General features: G+C 40.6%; 1 protein-coding gene across 2 annotated transcripts in view; it reads left to right on the plus strand.

The window, feature by feature from the left end:
• PHLDB2 (pleckstrin homology like domain family B member 2) overlaps positions 1 to 20,640 on the plus strand; it is a 122,197-nt gene that overhangs the window by 50,136 nt on the left and 51,421 nt on the right. For both annotated transcript variants that reach the window (XM_030940849.1, XM_030940852.1), the window contains exons 3-5: positions 8,365 to 8,748; positions 14,370 to 14,513; positions 15,584 to 15,721. In XM_030940849.1, the coding sequence (XP_030796709.1) occupies positions 8,365 to 8,748; positions 14,370 to 14,513; positions 15,584 to 15,721 (666 nt within the window). The remainder of the gene's footprint in view (positions 1 to 8,364; positions 8,749 to 14,369; positions 14,514 to 15,583; positions 15,722 to 20,640) is intronic.

The following is a 20,640-nucleotide window of genomic DNA, read 5'->3' on the forward strand; positions in this document are numbered from 1 at the left end:
TACAGAAGTACTTACCATGGTGTTACAATTGCCTACAACATTCAGTGCAGTAACATGCTTATCAAGTTTGTAGCCCAGGCACAATAGACTATACAATATAGGCTAGGTATGTAGTAGGCTAATACTATACAGGTTTGAGTAAGTACACCCTGATGTTTGCACAAAAATGAAACAGCCTAACCTTGCATTTCTTAGAGCATATCCCCATTGTTAAGCGACACATAACTGTATACATTCATATATCTAAATCCTCGTGATAACCCAAGAAGGTAGATATTCTAGTAATCCTGTTTTATACATGAGGAAACGGAGACACAAAGAAGCTAAATAGCTTGGCCAGGGTCACACAGGTAGCTACAGAACCCAGATTCAGACCTAAGTGGTCTGGCTCCAGAGTTCATGCATTTAGCCACTATAGTACATTGAAGAAAGGAGGACTAGATGGACAAAGATAGAGAAGGGAAGTCTAGGGAATTTAAGCAGAATGGCCTAGGTCTCCTTAGGCAGTGTGTTTGTGTATGTAAGTGTATTGAGCGTGTTTGAGAAGTGGGTATTGAAAATCAATGAGTGGTAAGTGCTGTGCTAGTTATTCACATATGTCTCACTCTCAGTACGGTTATCTATTATTCTTCAGGAGAATAGGCATATAGCATACAAAATGTCAATAGTAATCTGCACATAACAAATGTTGGTTAGTGGCTGTCACATTCTCCAATAACTTACAGTTGCCTCCAGAGCAGACACAGTCACACAAAGCCATTACACTTTTGTTTCCTCTTTCCAGCTCAGCCCTACCGGTGGTGCACACATACGTGCGTATGCTTTTTAAACTAAGAGTAGCAGAGTAAAGTGTTTTCCTGACCACAAGCCTGAAGGCAAACTTCCCAGCCAGTGTATAAAATAAAATAATGTCTGGCTGAGAAGCTAGACATTGAAATGACTTCCATAAAGATAATTTGTAAAACCAAATGATAAAAACCCCTTACTTTTATATACAAATGAGATCATTTGTCCTAAACTGATAAAAAAAAAAAAAAAAAAAAACAATACTAAGGCAATGTTTGTGTAAATGTGAAAGCCAGTGACAAGGCTGAAGAGCAGTGTCTCCACACAAGATTTCCCCCACATCTGACACCAACCTCAAGTTCTGGGGTTTCCTAGACCACCCTCAGATTCGATAATTCACTAGAAAGGCTCACAAAACCCACTGACAGCTATTATAAGCACAGTTACGTTTCACTATAGGGAAAGGATACAGATAAAGATTAGCTGAAGAAAGACACACAGGGCAGTGTCCAAAGAGTTCCAAAGGTAACACTTCCATGTCCTTTTCCTGTAGGTCAGAATGTGTTACTCTAACAGCATTAAGCATTGGTAGGTGATAGTGTGCACATGATAGGGAGGCTTACCCAAGCTGTAGTACCCACAGGTTTTTTGTTTGTTTGTTTATTTTTTGAAAGTCTTGCTTTGTTGCCCAAGTTGGAGTGTAGTAGCACAACTGGGCTCACTCTAACCTTTGCCTCCTGGGTTCAAGCAGTTCTCCTGTCTCACCCTCCTGAGTAGCTGGGACTACAGGCGCCCACCACCACTCCCGGATAATTTTTGTGTTTTTAGTAGATACAGGGTTTAACCATATTAGGCTGATCTCAAACTCCTGACCTCTGGTGATCCACACGCCTCAACCTTCCAAAGTTTTGGGACTACGCGTGTGAGCCACCATGCCCAGCTATTTCTTTCTGTTTTGTTTTTTTGAGACAGGGTTTCCCTCTGTCTCTCAGGCTAGAGTGCAGTGGTGCTATATCGGCTCACTGCAACCTCTGCCTCCTGGGCTCAAGTGATCCTACAGCCTCAGCCTCCCAAGTAGCTGGGACTACAGGCATCAGCCACCACGCCTGGTTAATTTTTGCATTTTTTGTAGAGATGGGGTTTTGCCGTAGTTTTGTTTGTTTGTTTTTGAGATGGAGTCTTGCTCTGTCTCCCAGGCTGGAAGTGCAGTGGCGCGATATCAGCTCACTGCAACCTCCACCTCCCGGGTTCAAGTGGTTCTCCTGCTTCAGCCTCCTGAGTAGCTGGGATTACAGGTGCCTGCCACCATGCCCGGCTAATTTTTGTATTTTTAGTAGAGACACGGTTTCACCATGTTGGTCAGACTGGTCTCACACTCCTGACATTGTGATCCGCCCGCCTTGGCCTCCCAAAGTGCTGAGGCATGAGCCACCGCATGAGCCACCATGCCCGGCCCTGCCGTAGTTTTTATTGAGACTTCCATCACATAAGCATTACTGATTAATCAGTTTCCCACATGGTTAATTTCAGTCTCCAGGTTGACTGATACCCCATAACCCAAGGCCCCCACACTAAATCACATAATTAGTCTTTTTGGAGTGGCCAGCTATACCCTGAGATCATCACATGTGGCCCACTCTACCCTAAACAAAGACACTGCAGTTGAGTACAACATAGATTATCTCCCAGACGCCAACGGCAAAGGTCAGACCTCTCTTTGGGCAAAGACAAATTATTTATTACCCAATAAGTAACTGAGCTTTCTTTAGTAGGATGCCTGAGTCCCTCATCTCTTAAGTTTTGGAAAAGTGTTCTGCCTGAAATTGCATATGGTTTATTAGTCATAACGTAGAAGTCCATTAATAAAATTAAAAAAATTATCTCCAAGACTTAAATGCAGTTCTATTTCTTTCTTACACTCCAGGACTAGTGTGGGCTAAAAGAGGCCTCTGCTCTACGTTTCCTCACTTTGCGCCCAGCCCCAATGGAACCAACACCATCCGGAGAGCCACTGTGCCATGTTAGAGCAAGGCATGTGACGAATCGTGCCCTGGCTGTTGTTCATGCAGAAGTGATACACCTTGCTTTTCACACTTCATTGGCCGGTAGAAGTCTGTGGGCCATATCCAGTTTGAGGGTGAGGAAGAGAGGAGCCATCTTACCCTGTGTCCAAAAAGAGGTGAACTGATCGTAGTAGCCCAGTTACTACCTTCAAGGATTTATCTCTAAAACAGAGAGACCCATATAACCAACTTTGAGCCATTGCTTCTGTTTTCCCTCCTTTCTGTCATTACCTAATTGAAACATCAGGGTTTGTACATGGAATCCTGGAAAGTCTGCATACGTGCTGTCAGCACCAGCTTTTCTCATTCCGCCACTCACTTTTAGACCAGGGTTCCTGACTCTTGTTATTTCCAAAACTTACTTTAGGGCTGTTGTAATCCCTAAGAGGAAGACATGTGGCCCATTTCTGTGCAGGTACCTCATCCCTCTTCCCCCAAAAGACCCCATCTCTCTAGCCACATACTAGTTTATCTCTGATCATACCATGATATGCCATGGCTCTATGCCTTTACTTCTGTGGTGCTTTTGTGGAAATGCCCTGCCCAACCCAGTGTCCCAGTAGACCAGACAGACGCATATTTATCCTTGAGGACTTAAATTTGTTTTTCTGTAATTTTTGTGTACTGTTTCCCCATCTGAACTCATAGGTTGTCTATAAACTTCTGTTATCACTGCTTTTATAACTGATCACCTATTTGTGCCTCCTATTAAAGAACTGAGGGTAGAAATGCTATGTTTTGCTGTGTGCAGTGTGTCATGTGAGAGGCAAAGGTGAGAGGAGGATTGCTTGAGTCCGGGAGCTTGAGACTAGCCTGTGCAACATAGCAAGACGCCATCTTTCTTCCAAAAAATGAAAAAATTAGCTGGGCAAGGTTGCATGCCTGGAGTCCTAGCTACTCTGGAGGCTGAGGTGGGAAGATCCCTTGAGTCCAGGAGGCCAGGCTTACAGTGAGCTATGAGTGCACCACTGTGCTCCAGCCTGGGTGACATTGACAGACTTTGTCTCAGGAAAAAAAAGAAAAACATTTTCATCTTGCCATCTTTTTTCGTTTATGGCTCCCCAGCGTGCTACTAGACAATAAGTAAGTTAGTAGACCTTTGTTGAACTGAAGGTTATGGAGACATCGAAGTCCTGGGGCTCACAGAAGAGAGAAATCAAGTCACACCAGTTATTGAATGTATTTTTTTATTATACTTTAAGTTCTAGGGTACATGTGCACAGCGTGCAGGTTTGTTACATATGTATACTTGTGCCATGTTGGTGTGCTGCACCTATTAACTCATCATTTACATGAGGTATATCTCCTAATGCTATCCATCCCCCCTCCCCCCACCCCACGACAGACACCGGTATGTGATGTTCCCCTTCCAGAGTCCAGGTGTTCTCATTGTTCAGTTCCCACCTATGAGTGAGAACATGCGGTGTTTGGTTTTCTGTGCCTGCGATAGTTTGCAGAGAATGATGGATTCCAGCTTCATCCATGTCCCTACAAAGGACATGAACACATCCTTTTTTATGGCTGCATAGTATTCCATGGTGTATATGTGCTACATTTTCTTAATCCAGTCTATCATTGATGGACATTTGGGTTGGTTCCAAGTCTTTGCTACTGTGAATAGAGTCGCAATAAACATGGTCACACCAGTTACAATAGGTCCTCCTAAAAAAAAAAATCCCATTTCAACTAAATTATATCTAAAAATTAAAGGTTGACCTTTTGTTTTAAGTAATATGTGACCCAACATACTTAGTTATAACAAAAGGTTTTTAGCAAAGATTTCACCTGTGCTTAAGTGTCAGCAATTGGTTTTCTCCATAATGTATGTATTTGTGCAGTATGTGTACCATCCGTGACCTAGACTGGTTGGTGTCAGTTACAAGGGCCCTGGATGGGTATAAGAGATGGATGGTACCCTCTCCTGAGGGCTGTGAATCTGCAGTGGGAACAATGTCACACAGATTCCTCTAAAGATGGAAAAAAGCTCAGAGGTCAAAAAACTTATCCCTAGCCCATCACCTTTTTTTTTCCCCTTTAACCTCTAAGTGAAAAACTGCACACAGTTTTCTTCAGGTATACTGTCTAAAATCTTGTGTCTCCTTCAACACTTCCTTTGATATATGTGGGAGATAGAGATGAAGAAAACGAGAAATGGGAAGGGCGAAAAAAATAAAAATGTATGTAAAATAATTTGATTCAAGATGACCTATTTTCTAAATTCTTAGCACTGATATTTTGGACCATTAAGGTATGTAGACTCTGTGCTAGTGACTTTTCAAGAGAATGAACAGTAGATTGCTGGTTTGGAAAGGTGGGTAGGATTTGGAAATCTCAGAGGGCAGCCAGCCTCTCGACTCATTAAATAGCAGGTTGTTAAGTGAAGCTTCAAAGAAAGTTTGGTTTTAAGTGGGGAGACGGACATCACAGTTTGCCAGGACCAATCCCAGTTTGCATTTGAGGTTCCAGCATCATTGTTAACAGTGCCCTCTGATTCTTGAAAGGTTCTGGTCTGGAATGGTTGTTCTGGATTTGGGTCAAGCAGGTTGGAGGCTATCGGCATGATGGAAGGAAGAAGACTCCAGAGTGCAGAAGGCTGAAGGGAGAATTATCTTATGAGAGTAATTTCTGTTCAGAGTTTTCCTTTAAAGGCTTCTTGTAATGCTTTCTGAAATGCCTTACAGACTTTCTTCTGACGCACTTTGGACATCAGTTTATTTTTCTTTGGTGCAGCTTGTATAGGGCCAATGTGTCTCAGCGCAACCTGGATTTCTTTTAAACTCGTGGGCAGCAATGCTGCATGTGTCAGTAATTCAAACTTGGACAGATTGGCTGTGAATGGGGTGATAAGAATAGAGAGAAACACATACCAGTAGACCAAACTTCCTGTGCACAAGCCTTTGAATACTGCGTTTCACTGTCTGAAATAGCATTCATCTTAAGGCTGGGATCATTTATTCCCTTTGGAATTAAGCAATACCACTGGCAGAAAAAGAAACTATTTTGGGAAGGCCATGTGGGAGGAATTTTTCTATGTATTCCAGGCTAGACAGAAATATCTTTCATGCTTTTGAACACCACACCTTAGAGCCCAGGTAATTGGAAATGGACAACTTGCAGATAATCTCAATTATTTATGCCAAGGCTAATGTATACGTGTTATACTAAAAAGATTAGGAAAGACTGAGTTTAGATGCTTCAACTTTATTACCTAAGTGGCAGAAAAAGAACTTTTCTTTAGAGACTCACCTCTAATATAGACGCTATTGAGAAGTAAAATGCAGCATCTTGTCCATCTCCCTCTCCTTACGTATGCTCTTGGAGGTTGTTTTTGCATATGCCCCTGTAGACTTTTCCAGATTGTTGGAGAAGTTTAAAATAAGGCAATGAAGGCTATGTCCCCCCACCCCCCTGCTTCCTCCCTATAAAGCTGAGGTGGGCAGGGCTTGGCAGCTGGTGGAAACTGCAGAGATAAATAGTACCAGGGCTCCTGGATGGACAGGGTGCAGAAGAGCCCAAGATGAGAGTGTGTAGCCATGAGTGCCTGCCGTGGGAAGAGACCATGAGGATGGAGCTGCAGCTGGAGTCCAGAAGTTCAGGCAGTGAAAGGGAGGTGCGAGCTTGTAGGAAGTAGTTTATTAGTCCTTTTGATGAAGCTATTGCTCTTTTATTTTTTTGTTGGGGGATTACTTTAAAGGGCAAATGTAAGTCCGATATACCTTAAATATCTGTCTTGTCATTTAAGTAATGTATTTAATGGAACCTAAGGAGTTATGTTGGTCTGTTCTATTTGACTTTTCTACTTGTTAATAGCATCAACTAATAAAGAGCTAATTGTCTTATAAAGTTTGTCTTTACAAATTAGCTGCAATTGAAATGAGAACAGCAATCCAGTGATGCTTAATATTTTTCTGCTTTATTGCTGATAAGCAGTTTGGAAAATGTTTTTCTATGGAGAGCGTGTGAAGCCTCTTCTCAGTGTGGTAAATGTGATCACAACAGATGGTTTTTGTTTTTAGTTCTTTTTTCACTTTGGCCTTGGAATTAACGTGAAAGGTAAAGATGTTGAGATTTCCTACCTCAAGCAATGCTGTCTAGGTTTATGAGAAGCAGAGAAGCATTTCGTAAATTATATCCTGTTGCTCACAAACTATATAATTAACTTACTTAAAGTTCAAAATCATAAATATCTATCTGTTGCATGGGGAGTCTGGTAAGATTGCAGTACTGTTTTAGACATCAATGGCCTATGTATTTATTTTTAAAAAACAAATTTTATTTTCTAGCTAAATTAATCAAAGATTTAATGACCTCTGAATTTGAGTTACATCGGTATCTATCTGGACTTAATGTGAAATGTTCTTCATTTTAGTGCAACATTCTTTTTTATAATTTTAATTATATAAGAAATTAGTAGGCCGGGCGCGGTGGCTCAAGCCTGTAATCCCAGCACTTTGGAAGGCTGAGACGGGCGGATCACGAGGTCAGGAGATCGAGACCATCCTGGCTAACACGGTGAAACCCCGTCTCTACTAAAAAATACAAAAAACTAGCCGGGCGAGGTGGCGGGCGCCTGTAGTCCCAGCTACTCGGGAGGCTGAGGCAGGAGAATGGCGTAAACCCAGGAGGCGGAGCTTGCAGTGAGCTGAGATCCGGCCACTGCACTCCAGCCTGGGCGACAGAGCGAGACTCCGTCTCAAAAAAAAAAAAAAAAAAGTAAGAAAGAAATTAGTAGAGAAAGACCTTTATATGGTGACCAGGCATTAAAAAGTTTTGAAAATTTTCAACATTTTCAAGAAATAAAATTGAAGACATAGATAAGTCTTTTAAATTAAAAGATTCAGTAAGTAGCTGTTTTTGTCTTTGTGGGTCTAGCACACAGTCTAACAGTAGGATAATATTTAGGAAGTTAGAGAATTAATTTTAAGCACAAATATTAAGTCAGTAGTGATGAAAAAGCTAGATATTGTTGAAGGTAGATAAGTAGAGGGTGGGAAGGAGGATAGACAGGAAATGGAGGTTTAAAAAAAAATGAGTTTGGTGCAATGGCATGTGCCTGTAATCTCAGCGACTTTTGGGAGGCTGAGGCGGGAGGATCACTTGAGTCCAGGAGTTAAAGTGAGCTATGATTGTGCCACTGAACTCCAGCCTTTGGGACAGAGTAAGACCTTGTCTTTCTCCCTAACCCCACCCTTCAGAAACCTTGGGGAATTGATAAGTCATGAAAACACTTACTGAGTGCTGATGTGTGCTAGGGCCAGCCTGTGATATACCCATAAAGGGGAGAGAGTAGAAGCCAGAATTGAGTTTGGCAGGAAAGCTGGGCATTGTTAAACCCCATTTCACCTGGATCTTTAAATGCATCAGTCAAAGATTATGAAAATCATCACCAGCCAAGTGTTTGTGGGTTTATGTAAGGAATGCAATCACCAGTTGTCCCAGCCTCTTCAGTCTTTTTATTTGGAGTTGTGTTCATTCTCACAAACTCCCTGACCTCCCCCTCCTCTCTGTGTTCTAGGAGAGACAGCGTCTGGAGACCATCCTCAGTCTCTGTGCTGAATACACAAAGCCTGACAGTCGCTTATCTGCTGGGACCACTGTGGCAGATGTGCAGAAAATCAACAAGGAGCTTGAGAAGCTGCAGCTCTCTGATGAGGAGTCTGTGTTTGAAGAAGCCCTCCTGAGCCCTGACACAAGATACAGGTGCCACCGGAAAGACTCCCTCCCTGATGCAGACTTGGCAAGCTGTGGGAGTCTCACTCAGAGCAGTGCCAGCTTCTTTACCCCCAGGAGCACCAGGAATGATGAACTACTCAGCGACCTCACCCGGACTCCGCCACCACCATCCTCCACCTTTCCGAAAGCTTCCAGTGAATCCTCTTATCTAAGTATCCTACCAAAGGTAATGTTGGCCCAGCAAAGACATTAGGATTTAAGGCCTAGGGCTGTACATATGCTTTGACATGGAAACTGGTGATTTTATCATGCTGATTATCCAGGATGTTTTCAGTGAAGTTTCAATTTAAGAGGTCATTAGCTGAGCAAGGTGCAGCAAATTAGGGTGTTTACTGTAAAGTAACAAATTTGCACTGTAAAAAAATGTAGCAGCACAGAAAGTAGAAAGAAAGAACATTTCTCTTCTCCCTGCACCCTTTCAATTGTGCACCTGAGTAATAAGCAGGTGTAAAACTGGTGCTAAAATTGTCTTACCTGTCTTCCCAATATTTTCTGTGTATATATGGCTGTTATAGGCATAGACAGACAGACACACATACATAGTGTTCTGTACTTTTCTTCCCTCACTAAATGCCTTGGGCATCTTTGCATATTAGTATACACAGCTCTACCTCGTTCTTTTTCATGACCAGTTGCTTTTCTTTTGTTTGAAGCTACCATTTATTTTCAGGTTTTTTTGCTAATAAAATCCATATGCAGCAAATATTGTAGCATATATATATTTGCACAATTCTGCAAATGTGTCTGTGGGATCACTTACTAAAAGTGGAATTGCTGGGTCAAAGAGTTTGTGTATTTTCCATTTTACTCAATATTTCCAAACTGTACTTCCAAAAGACCATATTAAAAAAAGAGCCTATATATCCAGGTGACACTTTGACTAAGTTTATATGCACACCTTGTTCTCCATATACTTGCCAAGGTTGCATATTGTCAAAATTTTTCAATTAGCCAAATTGATAGAAGTTTAATTTGCTTTTCTTTAATTATGCATCAAATTGGGGATCTTTTCATATTTTTAGTTATTATTTGTAATTTTGACCCACTTATTCATGTTCTTCACCCATTTTTTTAATTGTTTTATTTGTCTTGTATTTTACTGAGTAGTAAGAGCTGTTTGTGGTAAGCAGATTAGCCTTTTATCATAAGTAGTCTTTATTTTGACTTTATATTTTTTGGACATAAAAGATTTATTTGTACACATAAGTACTACTTAGTCTTCTGATTGTGTATGTTGGTTTAAAAATGTTGTCCTTGGCCGGGCGCCGTGGCTCATGCCTATAATCCCAGCACTTTGGGAGGCTAAGGCGAGCGGATCACGAGGTCAGGAGATCAAGACCATCCTGGCTAACATGGTGAAACCCCGTCTCCACTAAAAATACAAAAAATTCCCCGTGCATGGTGGCGGGGGCCTGTAGTCCCAGCTACTCCGGCGGCTGAGGCAGGAAAACGGCGTGAACCCGGGAGGCGGAGCTTGCAGTGAGCCAAGATTGCGCCACTGCACTCCAGCCTGGGCGACAGAGCAAGACTCCTGTCTCAAAAAAAAAAAAAAAAAAAAGTTGTCCTTTAAGGATTTATTAAATGGAGTTTAAGGAAAAATCTTTTTAAATGTTTTTTTCTTTTTCTTTTTCTACAGGACTCAGAACCCCGAAATCTTTTGTTATTACATTTTTTTCACACAGGTTAAGAATTTTTTTCTACAACAATTTAGGTTTTAAATTTCTCCACTTTTCTTTTAAAAATGATTTGAAGGAGCTTACAATGAAAGATGTAAATTTTATTAGAATAACAAAAATAGTAAATAGGAGGAAAAAGCAGATACCGTATTCACGAGGTGGATTTTCTTATTTAGGAGTAAGTAGGATTAATGTATTGATTTGTTTAATTCACAGTTACTATTAAGTTCAACTGTGAGATTCTTTAGTTAATCTTTTGTTATAAGAGAAGGACACATTGACTGTTGAAGAGAAAGATACTGTCATGGTACTAAATCCTGGCAGTAATTTATCACATGGACATTATTCAGGAGAGTTTGTGTGTTTGTTTAGCTACAGCAAGACTTTTGAACTGAATGTTCCTAGTCAGAAATCATTATCTTCATAGTGAGTTTTTCCATCATACACATCAGGACTTTGGACTGTTGAATACATGTTGGACAACAATTCCTTCTTTTTTCTTTCTTTCTTTTTTTTTTTTGAGACAGAGTCTTGCTCTGTCACGCAGGCTGGAGTGCAGTGGTGCGATCGAGGCTCACTGCAACCTCTGCCTCCCAGTTCAAGCGATTCTTCTGCCTCAGCCTCCCAAGTAGCTGGGACTACAGGTGCACACCACCATGCCCGGCTAATTTTTGTATTTTTAATAGAGACGAGGTTTCACCATGTTGGCTAGTCCTGTCTCGAACTCCTGACCTCAAGTGATCCACCTGCCTCGGCCTCCCAAAGTGCTGGGATGACAAGAGTGAGCCACTGAGCCCTACCCATCCCTTCTTTTTGCTAGTGACGGTGTTTACCTTACTAATTCTCAATGGAGAGTAGTTCTGAACATTCCTGGTTAGAAACCAGGATAGGGAAGAAAATTGGGGCAGGGAGGAATCAGAAGTTGTTGCTGTTCAGGCACAGTAAATGACCCATCACTTGAAAAGTTGAGCTGTCGTCATCAGCCATTGGGCTTCCTTAGAAACCGTTGGCTTCCTTTTGATTTTAAATCTTTTCACAGCTCTTCCTTTATGGAGATCTGCGAGTTTTTTGTTAAAAACATTAAGCTGCATGCTCTCTCTAAAGACTATCTTTTGGGAGACAGGTTTCCTCCTGGAGAGGGCTATGACAAGAATGCTGTTGGTGTGTACATGAGCAGATCTTGGCAGATGTTTTTAATTGCTCAAGCATGTAATTGTGGAATAGGAGGCCTCTGAAGCTTAGTGCAGCATCTGTTGTTGCAAGAGAGGCAAGACTCTGCATCCTTTAGAGGCAGGAAACATCAAGGACACCCAGGTTACCACACAGCAGTGTAGAAAGAGTACAAGTGAGGGAGGCTGATGGCTTCCAAGAAACACTTTTTTTACTTATTACTTTCTGAAGTTAGATATTAACTTGAGACAGCAAATAGGAAATTCTTTAAAAAAAAAACCTCCTATTTGTTTCGCATGCTCTTTCTCTTCAATTAATTTCCACACTGGAGTATTTGCCTAACAAAGTACAATGTTAATAATCGATTTAGGGATAAATGGAGAAGAGAAGAGTGTGAAAAACACTGTAAGTTGACTTAACTATACAAAACAATCTTAATGACATTTAGGAAACCTGAGAGTTACCGATCAAGAACTTGCTTTATGTAACACAGATGCAGATGACTTTGGAAATATGCTAATTTTAGTTGGCCTCTGTGAACCACCTCTTGAGGTAAAAGTTGTCTGGAAAGTGGCTCATCTTTCTGCTTTTGAGTCCTTTGCACCCCTCTCTCCTTTGGCTGCAAAAGGGTTTTAAGAAGAAATCTGTGAAAAAGGGGCAAGCAGAAAGTGTCTTTTCCCTTAACATCTCTCCTCTTTCCTGTGTGGATCAAGTTTCCCCAAAGGTAACATATTAGAGGATGCACATACATGTGTAATGTACTTATTAAAACACGTCACTGTTAGTAGATTCCTGTCCATTACTAGAAAAAAAAATTCCCAGAGAAATTAAAATGAAGGGCATATGTTTAAAATTACAATGTTCTCTGTCACTGTAAAACTGAAAGCTACTCAGTGGCTACCACACCTTGGCTTTCTATTGGTTTCATTTGGTTAATAAATGAGATTACATTGTCCTCACCCCCATTCTATCATAAAGCGTTCGGTTTTAGAATACTTCCTGGAGATTTTGCTTCTTATAAATAACTTAGAAAAAAAAAACACAAACGTTTCCTAGATGGCATTTATTGCTCTAAACAGACTCTTAAGTTGCCTATTATTAAACATATCTATTGTGATAAACTTTCTAAAAACTTTGAATTATGCAGGTGATTCCCACTATTAACCATCTTTACCCCCTACATGCTTGTAAAGTTTAGAGTTTTGCAGATTGTTCTGTTGTTGTGTGTTTTTCTTAATGCCTTGCTTCCACCTGTGAGAGAGATAACTTTAAGCCATGTTGGAAGTAGAAACCTAATATGTAATCTTGACTGAACAGGATACTGCCCTTGGTGAGGCTTTCCTGCTAGGATTACTCACAGTGATTCTGGAATGCCATTTCACTGTTACAGGCATTCCTCATGGCTTAAAACAGGCACCTTAGTATTAGACAATGAGCTTTATTGTCTGTGATAAAAAGGTCAACAGTTGTTTTATTAGTTGATAAGATATTGCATGTAAGATGACAATTAAAGGGCTAAATGTCAAAGCTTGGAAGAGCTGCTTACCTTCGTCCTAACAAACCTGAGGTACTAAATGCTGAATCGTTGAATCACTTTAAAAAGCTACAAAGTAGAGTAAAGAATATAAATATGAATAGAGTACAGAATATGACATGATGGATGGCTTCTTAAATGTATTATCAGGAGTGTCAAATACATTAAGTGAACCTAGTGAAGTATACTAAACTTAATGGGTTTTCTTGGAGGGTTAATTCGAAGTTGTTTTTTTTAACAATTAGTGACAAATATTCAATAATTTACTCAACTGGACTGCTGTTTTCAATTTTCATTTGTGAAACTGTATAATTATTGACTTGCTGATCCAAAAAAACTACTTTTTCAAAAAGGGATAATTTAAATAAATAATATATTCATGCTAACATACTAACTATATAGTATATATAGAAAGATTGGTCTCTACCAGGTGATATCCAAGATAACTAACCTGAAATTCTAGAAAGAAGAGGCTATTTGTAATTCACTCCATTCTCTTCTTGAACAATAAATAGTCACATTTTGACTGTGTGTGTGATCTACAATATTGCCCTCTTCCCTGGGCATCTGTCATCGCTCCATTCAGGAGTGTAACTATGCACTTAATTTGTTTCTTGACTTTCTTATTTCTTGCCGATGAACCAGTTTTTCCATGAAATAATTTTACAAATGGTGGCCAGTGTCCTGTTTTAGGGTTTGTCTTAGATGCTATATAGCAAGAAGGTCTATAGGACAAAGAGAGGAAATAGTGCACTAACACAAAAACGAAACATCACTTAATTTAATACTGAGTGTGTAGTTTTAAGTCATTTTATGGCTCCCCAAAGTAATGTGCCCTTGCTTTTCTAACTTGTGTTGGAAAGGAAATACGTAAGCCTGAATGCTCATTTGCAGATAACCCTAGCAGCGAGACCGAAGAGTATGCCTAGAGATTCAAGAGGCTTTTGTAGGAGATGTCCTCTCCTGGAAGATGGGAGAGAATACTGTGCTTGTAATGACCATAGCATCATGCCCAAGAGATCCCAGAGGAAGGTGCCACAAGTCTTCTGTCAGTTCTAATTCTCTGTTATGCTGAACTTTCTCTATAACTTTGGAGAAGTCATCTCAATCTCTATGTACCACACCTTTCTTATCTGTGTGATCTCTTAGTTCTTTTAGCTTCAAAAGGATATGCACTGATGAATTAAAGTTGGTTTGTCTGAACTCTCCTGAGAGCCTAACTGCTGAGGATGGCATAATGTGGGGAAAACACATCAGAGCTCCAAGTGTGCAATTTCAGGGATGCTTTTAAAATCTACATGGGCATGGAGACTGTGAAACACTAGACCTGTGGATGGTTTACAAGTCAAGTTGGGAAATTCTAGAACTGAAGTGTGAATAATCCATTTCTGTATTGATTAATCGCAGACCCCAGAGGGTATAAGTGAAGAACAGAGATCTCAGGAGTTGGCTGCAATGGAAGAAACCCGGATGGTCATTCTGAACAACCTCGAGGAGCTTAAACAAAAAATCAAAGACATAAATGATCAGATGGATGAATCTTACAGAGAGGTAAACTTTTTTACCCTCTTCCCTTTTTTCTTGCTTTCCTTTAGCCTAAAAATATTGCTACTCATTCACGCACAGGCTTTGGAGTCCAGATACATAGACATCAACATAAGCAAACCCATTTATTCAGTGGGTTCCCTGTTTAGAGTAAAAATACGCTTTTTCTACATTCCTTTTTTGCTGTTTTTTTTTTTCCGACCAGATGAGCTAAACATATTAAGCCCTCTTTAATGTACTTTATGAATCTTCAACCAACTTTGTCTTGACTAGTATGTGCTTTCTGACCTAACAGAGGATCTGTCAGCTGAGGTGCCCTGTATTTACATTTCAAGGTCAAATGCAGCAAATGTTTTCTGAACATGCTTTACTGTGAGTTGGATATCGCATTGGCACCATGATGAAATTCACACATGGATCAAAAATAGATCCAGGTTTCTAGAGGTTTGGAAACCAGCAGGGAGCAGACAGACACATATTGCATAACCACAATAGAAGACAGTGGCAATTTTTATGTTACCCCCATGGCATGAGAAGGGGCACGTAATTCTGCCTAGGGAAGATCTGTGTGTCTGTCCTTACAGATGATACCAGTAGGCCCTTAAGTGGTTAGGGAACTGCTCACCTGTTGTCTTGCGTGGAGATGCTAGAAGCCCCTCCTGCTGGCATTGCGAGGAATGCACAGCTCACATGCTGGGCTCGGGTAACTTTCTCTTCCCGTGCTCTAGGGACAAAGAAAAAAAAGACGTGGCTGCTCCCATGGTGGTTTGTGCTTGATCTTGAGCCGAAGCAAATAGGCAAAATATCCTTGAGAAGTGAGCAGAAGAGGGATTATAGTAGAAAAGTTAAGTGATAAGATAACTAGTTCTTTTAGTGAGTATATTCTAGGCTCTCTAGCTTTCCTATATGGGAATCCTGATTTCACCTGGGCTCTCTGGAGTGTTCCCAGGCACCCGATCTGGCTACTACAGTATTAATTTTACAAATTTGTAGCTGTTGCAAATGTATCTCTAGGGTGGTCAGTTGAGAATATCCCCAAAGGTGAAACACTTCTGAGCTTTGGTTTGTGTCCTTAGTTGGATATGGAATGTGCTCTTTTGGATGGAGAACAGAAATCTGAAACAACTGAACTTATGAAGGAGAAGGAGATTTTGGATCATCTAAACCGGAAAATAGCTGAACTGGAAAAGAACATTGTTGGTGAAAAGACCAAGGTAAAAGAAAATTATATTTCGATGCAATTTTTATGGGCAAAGTGGTGGTCCCAATTGATTGAATTTAAATGTTGAATGGTTACTGTGGTTTTGGATTTGTGTGTCATGTTCCTGGAGACAGTGGCACTAGAGAAAAATCCTAAGATCGTACATTGTCAGAAACTAAGAACTGCCAGGTACTGGGCAGCTGATGCTGAGAAAGCAGAGCTCGTATAATTTGTGAGCCGACATTCCTGGCAGCTTTATCCTACTTGAGATGAGTGAGTTGTTTGTTTGCTTATTTCATCGGCCTTTCTGCTTTTCTGATTCCATTGTGTTTTTTAAGTAATTTTTTTAGTATACTGAAGTTCTTTACCACTGCTGCCCTGTAGGGATGGCTCAAGCAAATTCAAATAGGGTTGCCTCATTTCTTTTCATTTTTCTGTTTATTAAACAGATGAATGAGAGCCATCCATCTCACCTGCTTTGCCTTGCTATTGTTTTCAATGCAAGTGCACTACTTTTTGACAAATGCATTGGAATTTCTAAAATTTTCCTCTGGGGGTAGTCCTCACACACTGCCAAGAGAAAGCTATCTGTGAAGCACAGTTGGCACTTATCTTGGAAAAGGTCCTGTGTATACATTTTGGATCACAACCTGAATGGTGGCTGATATCTATTAGGGAAAGTATGAAAAATCACTTGGCAGATTTTAGAATTCAGGATGGTAGTTGGGTTTTTAGTTTGTCTGTTTATGTGTTTTTTTCCTCTGGGTAATATACATTACTTTCCTCTCCCATTCTGAGTTAGTTAGAGCTGAACTAAAAATAAAATTCTAATAAAACTAAAAATAAAATTCCAATTTGAGAAAGAAAAAGCAAATAAGCTTTAACACATTATTCCTTACTCAACATGTTCTCCACTAAACTGAGAAAAAGAAAAATTTTTTAGTTTGAGTAAGTTCTGGTGGTAATGTGTAGAAAGTATTTCTGCTGAACGTGACTTCCTTTTTAGGCTCTTATTTGTTTAAGACCTATAAATAAGGGCATTTGATCTTGGTGCCAGAGAATGAGCTCAAAGCGATAGTCAGAAATAAAGGTCAAATTGAATACTACATGTCAATTCTTGGTTGTCAGCATGTCAGAATTAAACTGCACAGGCCTTTCATATTAAATTTTATGTATGTTCATTCTGTCCCTAGACTTTTAAGTAGTATTCGGGTAGTGGGTGTATTTTTCTTAAAAGGCCAAAATGAAGTCAAAGATTTGACTGTCTAAGTCTGCAGTACTGAAGGATTCAGTTAATGGCTATGCTTTTCAAAGATTCTGCAAGAAGCCTTCATCGGAGACGTCAGATGTCTTGTGTTAATATTTTGCTGTCAAGTAAATACTAATTAAATTAATAGTAGAGTAGTTTTATTGCTATTTATGTCATATTGGAAAACTCATGCAACAGAGGAATTGGGTATCATGTTCCCTGTGAACCCTCCTGCCATCCTAATCCATGTAGTTATTTATTTTGTGTGTCTCACATATGGCATGGCCTGCAGATTCTATTTGTGTTATTTCTCATTAGTATCAGATTCTACACAAAAGTGAAGCAAGTTGAGCCAATGTTAAATCTCACTTCCCAGGGAAAGTTATGTTATATTCTTAAGGTGGAATTCTCAGATGGAATTCTACGAATATGGGCAGAAACAAGCAAGGACGCTGCCTCCATCCTTCCTAATATTGTTTTGATGACTTGACAGAGGCTGTGCACCAGAGAGGGGACAACAGGGGTTGATGCATAGGACGAGCTCATACAACTGTGAGGGAATTAGTTGGTCTTAGAAGGTAGGATTATTGTCTGTCATTACATCATGTGAAAAATGGCAGAAACCGGCTTGGAGTGAGGAACTCCAAAAGAGGTTGTGGGAAGTGGAAACAAAGACTGGTCTAAATGATGTTACTACGTATTCTTGACGACTAAACTCAAATAGAGACTCAACACAGCTTGGCAAAAACGTTATTATGTTTCTCAAATAAATGTATTCCACTATTTAATGACATAGCTATTTCATACACTCTGTTCATACCCCTGGCCCACTTTCGTCCCTCTGGCTCAGAGGTCATCTTACCACCTGCTCCACAGAGAAATCAGAAGCATCCCATCTTCTCACAATGAACGGGGGCTCCCTCCTTCCATCAAAGACCAGTCCCTTTGGATGTGCTCTGGGTGTCATCCCGCCCCACCTTCTTGAGGTCTTGAGTCTTTCTGCACCCTCACCCCCTGGGGGCAGTTTCTCTCTCTTTACTGTCAGCATGCCAATATTACTATTTTAAAAATAAATGACTACTTTATTCATTAACAATAAGCTACTACCTTATCTCTTTCCTCTTAATCATAGCTAAACTTATTAAACAATTTTCTGGCTATACTCTGTCTCCTTTTCTTCATTTTCCAATTAAACATTCTTCCCACTCCAGTTGGCTTAGACCTCTACTCCTGCATCTGATTTTCTCCTGTTAAGACGACTGAAGACCTCAGTGCTGCCCAGCCTGCTGGGTGCTTTTCAGTCCCCTCAGGATCAGCCTCCTGAGTGGCATTCAGTACAGGGGACAGCTCTTTTTCTTGGCACTTCTTCACTGTCTCCCTTTTCTTTGCCTCTCTATACCACAATCTTCTGGTTTTCCATCCATTTCCCTTTACCTCTTTCTCTTTATCTCTGATCTGAACTCAGTTCTCTTGTACCCTCGTGCTTCTATAGCTATGGCTTCAAATAACTTGCGTATGCTGGTGACTATCAGGGATTTCTCTAGTTCATAACCCCTTTTTGGAATTCTGACTCATATCCTGTGCCTACCTGACATCCCTACTTGGATATTTCATGGGTATTTCCAGTTGAACACACCCATAACTGAACTCTTGATCTTATCTTTTCCCTTGCCTTCCACCCTCCACCCTCAATCCTCCAGTTTTTCCAACCAGGAAATTGCATCTCTATTCACCTGTATGTTCAACAGAAACCTGGAAATTGATCTTGACACGTCTTTCCTTATCATCCCTACATTCAGTTGATTACCAACTTATTTCTCAATTACTTCAACATCTCTGCATGTCCACTAACAGCATTCTCTTCTCTATTATGAAAATCTCTTATTTAGTCTACTTCCACTTGCTTTCCTTCAATCCATTCTCTTCACAGCAGCCAATGTGATTAAAAAGAAGAAATTAGACCATATTACTGTGGTTTGTATCACACTGTGCTTGATTATGCATCCAAATTCCTAGTGTGATCTGTCACCAGCCTTTCTGTCACCACCCTCCCATTCTTCACAGCACTCTCACAGTCACCTTCCTTTCTATCTTTCTATTTGTTAAAAGATTCATCCTCCCCCAACCCCAGTCCTTTGCAGATACTGTTTTCCCCTACCTGGAATTCCCTTCCCCATATTCCATGCCTCATTGGTTCTGTCTTTCAGGGCTCAAGATCAGTGTTAGTTTTTCAGAAAAGCCCTCCTAGACCTTTCCAGTTCAAGTTAGATTTTTGTCTGTTGTTCTTTTTACAGATAAACATTTTATAAGTTATGTTTGTTTTGAGCCTACTAGACATTTATGTCCCACTGTAGCCTGTGAAATAGAGGAGGGCACTAGGGCACTGTGATCCATTGTTTATCCAGCCCATAGCATGTGCCAGGATACTGCCCAGTGTGCTTGGGAATACTGTTATTGGATTTTCCTGCTAATGGCTAGTCCAGGCTGGGCCTTAGCAAAACACTGGGCCAAACACCTGCCAAATAGCTACGTGCAGCCAAGTTTCAGGACAGCTGGGCTGGGCCGCCCGTGTGCACATGCCAGGAGGCCTGTAGTCACACGGCCCATCATGCCAAAGCGTAAGACAGAAGGAGGAAGTGGCCTTTCCCCTTAGGGATCGTGTTTCCTTTTCCATACACCTGTTGCTGTGGTCAGATATAAACCATGGAATGAGAAAAGCAAAACCTGAAAAGATATCTCCGTTGGGCAAGCTCCGATTCAGATGTTGATAGTACATCCTGTAAGCCTGGCTCTAGAATTTTGGAGACAAGGCCAGAGCCGTAGGAAAAAGGTTTAATAATACATCAGAATGCCTCAGCATTCAAATCTTTTATTTTCTATTTTTTATTTTTTGGGACGGAGTCTCTCTCTGTTGCCCAGGCTGGAGTGCAGTGGCGTAATATTGGCTCACTGCAACCTCCTCCTCCCAGGTTCAAGTGATTCTCCTGCCTCAGCCTCCCGAGTAGTTGGGATTACAGGTTCCCACCACCACACTCAGCTAATTGTTATATTTTTAGTAGAGACGGGGTTTCGTCATGTTGTCCAGGCTGGTCTTGAATGCCTGACCTCAGGGATCTGCCTGCTTTGGCCTCCCAAAGTGCTAGAATTACAGACGTGAGCCACCAAGCCCAGCCATCAGCATTCAAATCTTGATATGAAATTACTGATGTTATTTTCTTGGCTCTGAAGATTGGTCTTTAGTATTACCTCTTTTAGCTGATTTAGGAATGCATTTTATTTTGCACATTCAGTGTAAGTTATCATGATTTGTATTTATTTATATGTTACCATATAAAATATAAACCGTAGGTATACTTATATAGAAAATATAAAATATAATCAGTTTGTTCTACTGGGTATTTATTGAACATTTTTGCAGCAGTTTCTTGCAGTGGCCTTTTATTACCCTTAGGGGTACCACTGTTAAGAACATCAATAAGCCTGTTTCCATCTGACCTTGAGATACATGCCACCTGCTGGTTGTATTCTCAGATAGTGGCCACATCACAGATGCAGCCACTCTGAACATTGATAAAGCTTAAACAAGGGTCTAACTCGAACGTAAACCTGGAGGGTATACTTATTTGGTGAAGCAGTAAGCAAAGAGACATCACATTTTCTTATAGCAAGTGAAAGAAGATTGG

Source organism: Rhinopithecus roxellana, chromosome 1 (genome assembly GCF_007565055.1).
Source record: "Rhinopithecus roxellana isolate Shanxi Qingling chromosome 1, ASM756505v1, whole genome shotgun sequence".
Classification (NCBI taxonomy): Eukaryota; Metazoa; Chordata; class Mammalia; order Primates; family Cercopithecidae; genus Rhinopithecus; species Rhinopithecus roxellana.